The sequence below is a fragment of the Akebia trifoliata genome, chromosome 11 (assembly GCF_017979445.1).
Source record: "Akebia trifoliata isolate Shusen 1 chromosome 11, ASM1797944v1, whole genome shotgun sequence".
NCBI lineage: Eukaryota > Viridiplantae > Streptophyta > Magnoliopsida > Ranunculales > Lardizabalaceae > Akebia > Akebia trifoliata.
The window spans coordinates 38,190,996-38,201,024 of NC_141385.1; the positions used below are offsets into that span (position 1 = coordinate 38,190,996).

General features: G+C 33.5%; 1 protein-coding gene across 12 annotated transcripts; it reads left to right on the plus strand.

The window, feature by feature from the left end:
- The first annotated feature begins 438 nt into the window (after positions 1 to 438).
- On the plus strand, positions 439 to 7,028 carry LOC147391531 (uncharacterized). Of its 12 annotated transcripts, none has more exons than XR_015183326.1 (7): positions 443 to 656; positions 788 to 907; positions 1,237 to 1,305; positions 1,404 to 1,466; positions 2,260 to 3,110; positions 3,228 to 3,248; positions 3,333 to 7,028. XR_015183326.1 is itself a non-coding variant. In XM_086460243.1 (6 exons), exons 2-6 carry the CDS (start codon positions 899 to 901, stop codon positions 3,426 to 3,428), a joined length of 315 nt encoding a protein of 104 aa, XP_086316369.1. In that variant the 5' UTR covers positions 441 to 656; positions 788 to 898; the 3' UTR covers positions 3,429 to 7,028. The 12 variants fall into 12 exon arrangements, 1 of the variants encoding a protein (XP_086316369.1); XR_015183328.1 differs by lacking the exon at positions 788 to 907 and having other exon boundaries at positions 444 to 656; positions 2,260 to 2,446; positions 2,529 to 3,110; XR_015183331.1 differs by lacking the exon at positions 788 to 907 and having other exon boundaries at positions 446 to 656; positions 2,260 to 2,383; positions 2,991 to 3,110.
- The last annotated feature ends 3,001 nt before the right edge of the window (positions 7,029 to 10,029 follow it).

A 10,029-nucleotide genomic window follows, 5' to 3' on the forward strand; every position in this document is an offset into this window, starting at 1 on the left:
TGCAACTTGAGGTATCTAAAATGGCAAGAGAACGAAAATGACATGGATAAAGATAATAAGAGAATATATGAAGGAACATTGAGTTAAATGGTGAAGCACGACTCTAGTAATTTTTATAGGGTGTAAACCACGATGATAAGTGATTGTTTTAAGCTTGGGACTCAGTTTGTTTATAGTTGATTACAAATCAACTCTACTCCCACTTCAATTTGTAAATTCAGTCTTAGTATTGATAAGATGCAAATAATAGATTTAGTAGGGTTCTAGGTTAGGAATTTTGATCTAAATCACTAACTTTGTTGTATTATTGAAGTACTTAGACTACGTGAAAATTCCTATTTTTAATCAAAAAATTTGTTGGGCCTGGCCCGATGAATTTTAAAACTCAAAAACCACGGCCTATGGACCATGTTTCCTGTCTCACTCTCACAGTCTCTCTCTCGATCTCATCTCTCTCACTGTATCTCCTTCTCTGTCTCTCACTGTACTCTCAAACGACCTCGTTCTTTCTCTTTCTTTCCATCTCTCTCTCTCTCTCTCTCTCTCTCTCTCTCTCTCAATTGATCGATCTCTCCATCTCTCTCTCGATCGATCGTCCTCTCCATCTCTCTCTTACAGTCTCTCTCAAAGTGACCTATTGACTTCAGTCTGCAAAGGTTTGTCTCTCCTCCATTGACAAACCCCTCCAAATCTCTTCTCTGTTTGATTTCAAGATTAGGTTTAGGGTTTCATGTTTTTTTTAAGTTCGTTAATAGAGGTATCAATCTATTTCTGATTTTTCCTGCAGTGGTTGTCCATTTGAGGGCAACTAGAGATGTTCCGATACTTAAGCAAGCCAAGTTCAAGGCATTTATTCTTCGTTTCCAAATTCATATTTATCTGTATATCATCATGATTCATGATTGAGGTTTACTTTTGCTTTCAATTTTCTTAAATTGTCTAAGAATTTGGGATGCTTGAACTTAATTTTTGGAACCCTAGAATCATTTATTTCTTGATTTGATAGTTGCAAGTTGTAACAATCGAAAACCCTGGATAGACAAAGTTTCATTATTCACTTTAATTCTAAAGAAAATTTTAGAATGCTAACCTTGATTAGATTAAAAAATGGTTAATTAATCCGAATCTGGCAATTAGCTGATCAGTTTAAATTGATCTTAAAAATTTTCCAAATTGGATTATTAGAAATTTCATTAATAATGTGCTTATGCCTACTAATAACTATTGGATTGGTAGATACCGGGATCAGACAAGTTTGCCAAAGTAATTGAATTTCTTCACCGACAAATTCATAGAGACACATTGGTAATGTTTTTTTTTTTCCTCTCTTTTGTTCTTCCTCGAAATGTAGCATAGTACCAATCACCTATTCTGATCCTAACTAATTTTCCTTCACTCAACAGTTTGTGTATGTTAACAATGCCTTTTCACCTAACCCTGATGAATTGGTGATTGATTTGTATAACGTAAGTTCTTGCACCACTTTGACTTAATATGAGATCACATTATTATTTTCTCTATTTGCTTCTCATATATGTATTTATACATGTTGGTTAGCTTTTGCTTCTCATGCTTGATATGTGGAGGTCGAGTAGACTAACCTAGAACATATATAATTTTTTTAAAATTTTTTTTATTATAAAAAACCCTGAATTCTTCAAATAACTTTGAACAAAAAAAAATGCAAAAGTCTTTTATACTGATAACCTAATTGATGGTAAGTTTCTGAAAGGCTTCTCCATTTTCTCTTTAAAGTATGTGTTATTATTATACCCTATTAAAAGAAAAATCAAATTTCAGGAAACAGTTTGTGTTGTGGCTTGAGTTGCATTCCGTCTCCCTTTACATCACCTGTTTCTTGATAGTAGTGCATAGTCGTCAGAAAATTTCATTGTTATTTTTCTCATGCATTTTTCTATGCTTACACTATTTAGTATTTAAAATATGTTAGAACTGTTAATTCAACAGTTCGTACATACAATTTTATTTTTAAATGTCCTGCACTATGCCTGATTGGTATGTGTAGAAGTCTAGGACTGTGCCTAATGGGTGTTCATGTCATGTAGGTATAGCTAGTCATCCATTGAGGTCCTATGGTTGCCGATTGGATTGGATTTTTTTTTACTTATAAACTGTTTCAGGACCTTGATAAGTGCCAATCCAAATGTATGCATGTGCATCATGTGGAATTGTTCATTTCATAGTAATTTTCTCCAAATTTTCAATTTTCTGTTATTTGGACTTCAATGAATTTGTCAGGTTAGCGAGATCTCTTGCAAAGAGTTACACACCTAAAGCAGGATCTTATTTGGCACATTCACATGATCAAAAGAGAACAACTCCCATCCCATCTCACAATCCACGTTCTGTTGACGAGCCTTTGGTTGGTGTCCATCTTTTTACACAATCTACACCACCATTTAACACCAAAAGCTTGCTATGTGTGGTGAGCTTAAAAGGAAATGGCATGTTGATCTGTTTTGACATTCCTTCTATTTTATTATCTTCTAACTTTTCTTTTGTTGAAGATCTCTGCAGTGACATTCTTTGTTAGTAGTTTTAATCTCCACTTTTCTATGTCTAATAGACATAATGTGGTTTTAGAAAAACCACCCCAAGGAGTTGTAATCCAAGTAGGAAGAACACTTTTGTAGGTAAGAAAACACAGTAATAACTCCATCTCTTTTTTGTGGGAGTAGCTTCTCCACAAATTCGGGAATTAGAGGCGTTTTGGGAATTGCAACCGATGAGGGTTTGCAATTCAAGTGGCAAAATGAAATTGAGTCGTAGAAGTTGCAGCTCCAACTCTATCTTCTAAACATTCCTTCAGATTTTTTAATTCTCTTGGTTACTTGAAGTTGCTACATATTTTTTTATAATTAAGAATTTTTGGACAATGAGTTTTCAAATGATAGGAATTTGGTAATGCTGCTAAAAATTTAGTACTAATGATTGATTTCCTTTTCTTTTCAATTGTCTGGGTTCTTCAGAATAATGGTGTACTAATTATGAGACAAGAGGCCGAAAGAAGTAGTGAGATTAGAAGCTTCCTTGGTTGGGCAATGGTAGCTATTTACTTGGGAGGACGGCTACCACAAATTTACTTAAATGTGAGGCTTACATTTTTTAGTCTTCCACCAATAAAGTTGCAATTTTGTATACTAATTGTCATTTATAAAACATATGATTGAATATAACTTGATGTTTGGTTTCTAATCAATTTGCAGATCCGAAAGGGCAATGTTGAGGTATTTCCTTTAAATATTGAGTTCTTTCATTATACTACGGAAGCTATAAATATTTCTGACTTCTGATATTACCATAACATGCAGGGGCTTAATCCATTAATTTGGAATTTGTTCGATGTTTGGATCGTCGAATGTCAGCCTTGTTATATGTTCCGACTCAAATGGAGGCAAGTTAATTGATGCTTTGCATTGTCCAATATGTCTAATCAGAATCCAAAAAATTTATAAAATTGCACTTTTGCAGCCATGGAACCAAACTAATCCGTAACTTAGGACTGTTACAGTATCAATTTGATTTGAACTGAGTTAACTTCTATACAATCCTTTCATCCTTGATATCGGTTAAGGCTAATTGGGATAGTAGAAGCACTAGTTACCTCCATCTCTTTCCCAACATCATAGAACACATGACAAACTTGGTATTCCTCATGATACTTTTGAAGAAGATTTGAGGGGCTTTTTGTTGTCTAAATTTAAGATGCAAGTATACGTATCGAAACAAATAATAAAATGATGAGAAAGTATCGGTCCCACGAAAACTAAATATCAAACTATTGCTAATTACCAATCTACTTCACTCTAATTTTATCCAACAAAAGTAAAAGGAAGATTTAAGAATAAACAAGGAAATAATGTAGAGAATAAATTTACAGATTTAAGATCAATGAATAATAAAATCTAGGTTTATAATTTCCCCCAAATAATCCACTTGATTAAATTCTCCTTCCTTCTATAATAAATTAATCCACTATGATTGTCATCCAAGAACACTAAATTATCTACAAGTCTCTTTTGATGATCATATAAAAATACCCTTCTAAACTAACACCCTATATGCCTATGAAAATTAAATCAAGAAGAATTCATTAAGAATAAACCCTTATAAAGGATGCATACGCAACGTGAGTATATGCCTATCTCAAATTAGCATATGTTATTCTATCTAGGTCATGAACACAAAATAACTCTGCCGATATTATGAAGGTTCACCAAATCAATTCAATCAATGGTCAGTTAATTAAATCGCATTAAACATAGGATAAAATAAACCATCACATGTGGAAGTAATCAAAGAAGAAAGACAGAAAATTAATCAAGCATTATGAATGAGTTCCATTATAACCCTAGAATAAAAATTAGTTCATCATTGAAATAAAACTAAATCACAAAAATATGCAGCAATTCTTAGAGATTACAAAGATCAAAAGAAGAGATAATGTTCAGGAAAGTAAAACTCAAAAGTCGAATCTCTAGCTCTCGTCCTCTTTTTCGATCTTGTGCCTTCAAGAAAAATCCAGAACTTCTGTCCTCTCCAAAAAGGTTTAATCTTTTCTATTTATAGGTATGGAGTCATTAGGGTTGAAGAGTCTTAAAATCCGCCTCTAATTCGGTCCCAAGAAATTAACGAGTAATGCTGGAAACGTAAGCAAGCCATGGCCTCAAAACATGTCATACCGCGACTTGTATTTTTATATTTCTATTGTGCAATTCTTGAATCCATGTTGCAACCTTGTTTTCTATCAAACTGTGGCTTGAAGACTTTTTAGCTTGTATGCTTAGCTTCCTTATTTCTAGAGTGAACCAATTTAAAGCCAGAATTTCTCTTAAACTTTTAGCAAGTATCCCAATGTTCCATATTGTTCTTAAACTGCAAAATAAGCATAAAAATCAAATAAAATACAAAATCACAAAAAAAATATAAAACAAACTAAACTTAAATAAAAACAACTAAAAGATTATAAAATTTCTAAAATATTATATTTAAAAGTAGTTAATTTGTAGATATAAAACCTATTCATCAAATACCCCCAAACTTAATATTTTGCTAGTCCTCGAGTAAAACAAAAACAAAAAAAAACCTAACTAAGGGAAAGAAATCTAAAACACAAATAAAACACAAGTGATGATACTAGCCTCAAAGATTGCGCAACTTTCACAATTCTCAAAAAAAACTTTAGAAATTGAAACAGTCTAGATTTTCAACCCAAATGTCATTCAACCTCACCTTGAACCCTCCACATATGTGAAAATAACCCCTTATTACGTAATCAGTTTTCAACCCAAATCAGTTTATGCAATCAAGAGTAAACATAGGTGATCTCCAGATATTGACATTGATGAACTCCATAAACCTAAAAAACATTACTGTCAAAAACCAAGTATATTGCTAACTTTCTTGAGAAAACATAGATGCTTGAATGTAAGTCAGCAAAAACTTCAGGGGCTATTGGTAAAATTTTATCTCAATATGATGGCGAGCCTTTTGAGGATCCAACAAAGTATAGGAGCTTAGTCGGAGCCTTACACTATGTCACTTTAACCAGATTAGACATAACTTTTGCTGTTAATAGAGCTTGTCAATTTATGCATAATCCATCAACGGTACATTGGCTTTCTGCAAAACGGATTCTATGATATTTGCGAGGTACAATGCACCAAGGCTTAAGACTTCATCCTTATACTTATCTTCAAATACAGACCTATGCTAATGTTGACTATGCTTCCACTCCTGATGATAGACGAAGCTCTAGTGGATATTATTTGTTTCTTGGCGATAATCTGGTGTCTTGGTCTGCAACCAAACAAAAGGTTATCTCTCGAAGTAGTGCTGAACCCGAATATAGGGGATTCGCCATAATCGCAGTCGAGATTGTCTGGACTTTGTCCCTCTTACAAGAATTGTGTATCCCTCAACGAGACGTGCCTATTCTATGGTTTGACAACATCAACTCCAACTATATGGCAACCAACCCGGTTTTTCATGCTCGGTCTAAGCACATTGAAATAAATATTCATTTTGTTCGAGACTTAGTCCTTAAAAAAAGTTGCAACTTTGCTATGTTCCAACAGAAGATCAAATAGCAGACTTGCTTACAAAGCATTTGTCAAGCTCAAGGTTCGATTCTTTGAAGTCCAGACTTTGCATCGTGCCATGACCTTTCAGCTTGCGGGGGGATGAAAGCCATAGGAAATCCATGTCAGCATGTGAGTCATGTCCAGCTCATCATAATGACTTGGATCCAGCTGGAGTTCTAGATGGATGTAGTTAATTGATTCTGTTAGAAGAGTTTGTTGTAGACTTTGTTATAGAGTTAGTTTCAGAGTAACAAATGAAATTTATTCTATTGTAACATGTTATATATATATGAGAGAGGTTGAGGACTTCTACTCTAATAAAGAGTGAAGATCTTACGTTGAGAGGAGTATTTTTCAGAAATTTCTTTTGTCTACAAAAACTTTCTTATATAACATCAAGGAGTCAATTTCTCCTTGGTGAGGATTTAATTTTGCTATTTAACTGTTAAGCATATCACGCATGGACACCTGGCAGTTTTTTTTAACTGTGTGATCCACCAAGAGTGGAGCAAATGATCAAGAGATAGTGGTCTGAAATTATTCCACGTGGCATTTTTGGATGGAATGTAATCAAACTTTGCTCCTCCATTTGTGTATCAAACTTCTCTCCTATACCAATTTTTCTAACAGGGAGGTCAATTCGCTACACAACAGTTGAAACTTCAAACCTTATGAAAATTCATCGCTTCCTAATTTCATAGCAACTTCTTCTAAAAGAGTAACCAGAAAGTCTTCAGTTGACGTGGTATGAACACATAATCATAAATCTGTTTCCTTGGAATACACAACTGTAAATCCTCATAAAAAAATGTGCAATTTTGTTTCTAGAAGATATTGATCTATAATTCCGTTTGTGCCACATCAGCTGAGTATTGATATTTATTTACATTAGTTAGTAGAATTAGGGGTACCATTGGAACTTAATATAAGTTAAGAGATGAGAAGAGAGGGAAGATAAAAAGCTTATATAAGCTCTTTCTTTCAAAGTAGTGTGAATTCAAGACTGAAAACAGATTATAAAAAATGAGATCTTAAGCATTAAGGGATGAAACATTAAAATATTTCTCAAAAGAACTTACAAAATTATCTTTAAAACCTAAAATAAATAAATTATTCAAACAACTTCAAAATGCGATTTTGAAATCTTGAAAAGTCGAAGAATCATTGTATCATTTTGGTTGAATTAGAAATTTGATTCCACCCTAAATGCATATGCTATCTATCTTGAGAAAATTGGCAATCCAAGTACAAATGACAACCAAAAAAATTCTTGACCTCAAGGGTTGAAATCAGGGAATCTTTGTTGCAACAAATGCCACTTTTCCCAAGTGGAGTCTTTAGGCGACAAATGGGCTGGGCCCAATGAACCAAAAACTTCGGTAACAGCCTGATTATGATGTTTTACTATTTGTCGTTCAAGGATTGCTTGAGGTTTAACTTATATGATACCATTTTCAGAAATTGGTGGCAGCGTGGTAGAGTGAATGTCTTGTGATTCGAGCTTCTTTTTAAGTGATGAAACGTGAAATACCAGATGAGTCTTAGACTGGAGGAAATGCGAGTCTGTAGCCAACTTTGCCCACTCATCCATCACTTGATAAGGACCAAAAATCCTTGGAGATAATTGAATGACCCCCTTGTAGCCACTGAAGTTTGATGATACGGGGGGTGCTACCTTAGGAGCACCGAATCACCAATTTGAAAATCGCGTTCAGACCTATGCTTATTGGCTTTGTTTTTCATGCGTTCTTGATTATCTTGGAGATTTTCTTTCAAAACCTTGAGAACTTGATTGCGATTTTGTAATGCTCGATCCACATGGTGGACATTGGATAGTCCATCATAACCACAATGGTTGGTAGCAGTTGTCCATACAAAACCTCATAAGGTGTGAGCTTCGTGGTCTCATGATAGTGTAGATTAAGTACCCCAAATGCAAGTTTATAGTGTAGATTAAGAGCTTTAGAATTGCTATGAATATAATATAATTTAGTTTCCATTTATTAGATTTTCATATATGGATTTGTAATTCATCTTTTCCATGCAGGCTCTATATGACAAGAGAAAAGGAAAAGCATAAACCCATGTGTAACTTTCAGTTCTTTACATCATTCTTTCTTGTAAAAAATGAATCTGCATTGAAATGTTTATGTTAGTTTTATATAATAAAAACATGTATTTTTATCATTATTATACATACATGTACAATTATTATCTCTTTTCATTTTATTTAAATCAATTGCAATCCATGTCATTTAAAAGCCATGGATTCAAGAGTGAGTGAGTTAGAACTTTCATATAAGGAACATTCCCGGGAATACATTCACATGGTCGGCAATGTCGAGTTTCTTTTCAATATATTATCAATAGATGCTTAATGGTTCTTGAATTGATTGTATTATATTAGTTTTTTTTTTTTTTTCTATAATTTACCTTCAGGTGTGGGTGAGCTAGGATTTGACTTTTGATCTCAACATGTTAATTGTAGCATGCCTACATCAATACCAATTCATGATGCCTGTATAACACAAGAAGCTACATGGATTGTGATGGTGGTGCAGGCGCTTAGCTAGAATTGAAAATAAGACATAAAAGAGAGCTAATCAAGGCATTAAATTTCAATTTTGGTGTACATTTCGGTCAGCCTGAAAATGGAAATATGTTTTGAAAATATTTGGAAATTAATTTACAATGTTGTAATTGCAAAAACTTCGTATTTTATTGTATTTTAAACTGTATCATGTAGGGCCCAAATGTTTCCATTTCCAGGCTGATTGAATTAAACACCAACATAAAAAATGACCAGTTCATCAAGTGGGGTTGGTCGTATGAAAAAAGGGCTAGAGTGCAGTGAATAGAGATTGAAAAAAAACCAATATGCTTTAAATCATAATGTCTATATGGGATTTTGGATGTTAATAGAGGGTTGACAATGATTAAACTCAATCAAAATGTTGGGGACACAATGATTGGATTGAACCTTCGAACAACCATCATTGGAGCCCCTCACGACGACAATTATTACCCACCAGTTAGAAGACTAAGTTCCACTAGCCGTATGAGAGAACAATTCTTGTTTAATAGATGGAATGTTTATTTCATCCTAAGACCTTGCTAAGTGACTTCGAAAAATGAAAGGTTTTAATATAAATTGGACCAAGTTAGAATATAGTCAATGATGAAACGCTAGTTAATTATTATACAAAAAGATGGGAGTAATTGGTGGGATTGTGACCTATAGAATCAATGATGGGTGGAAAAGTGGAAGAGTGCTTCTATAGTGTTACGTGATCAAGATCAGCCATTATATGTGTAGCTGAATATTTGGTTATCAAGAAACAATATGTTTGTATTGACAACTAACATGTTCGTATAATAAGCATACAGAGGACATTGAGCAATAAAACTAGGAAAAGCAAAATCAGAAATGAGTATACTTAGAGGATTTGGAAATATCTCCAGTTGGAGATAAAATTAAGTATAGTGGTTTGAGAATTTGCATAGCAAAGAATAAACAATGCGGTTTGAGAATTTGCATAACAAACAATAAGCAATACTGATGAACAGCGTTTGGCTGCAACTTGAGGATTTTAAAATGGCAAGAGAACCAAAATGACATGGATAGAGATAGTAAGAGAATATATATGAAGGAACATTGAGTTAAATGGTGAAGCACGACTCTAGAAATTTGTATAGGGTGTAAACAGTGATGATAATTGATTGTTTTAAGCTGGGGACTCAGTTTGTTTAAAGTTGATTACAAATCAAATCTACATCCACTTCAATTGGTAAATTCAGTTTTAGTATTGATATGATGCAACTAATAGATTTAGTGGGGTTCTGGGTTAGGATTTTGATCCAAATCACTAATTTTGTTGTATTATTGAAGTACTTATGTGCAAATCAATACTAATAACCCAATAAA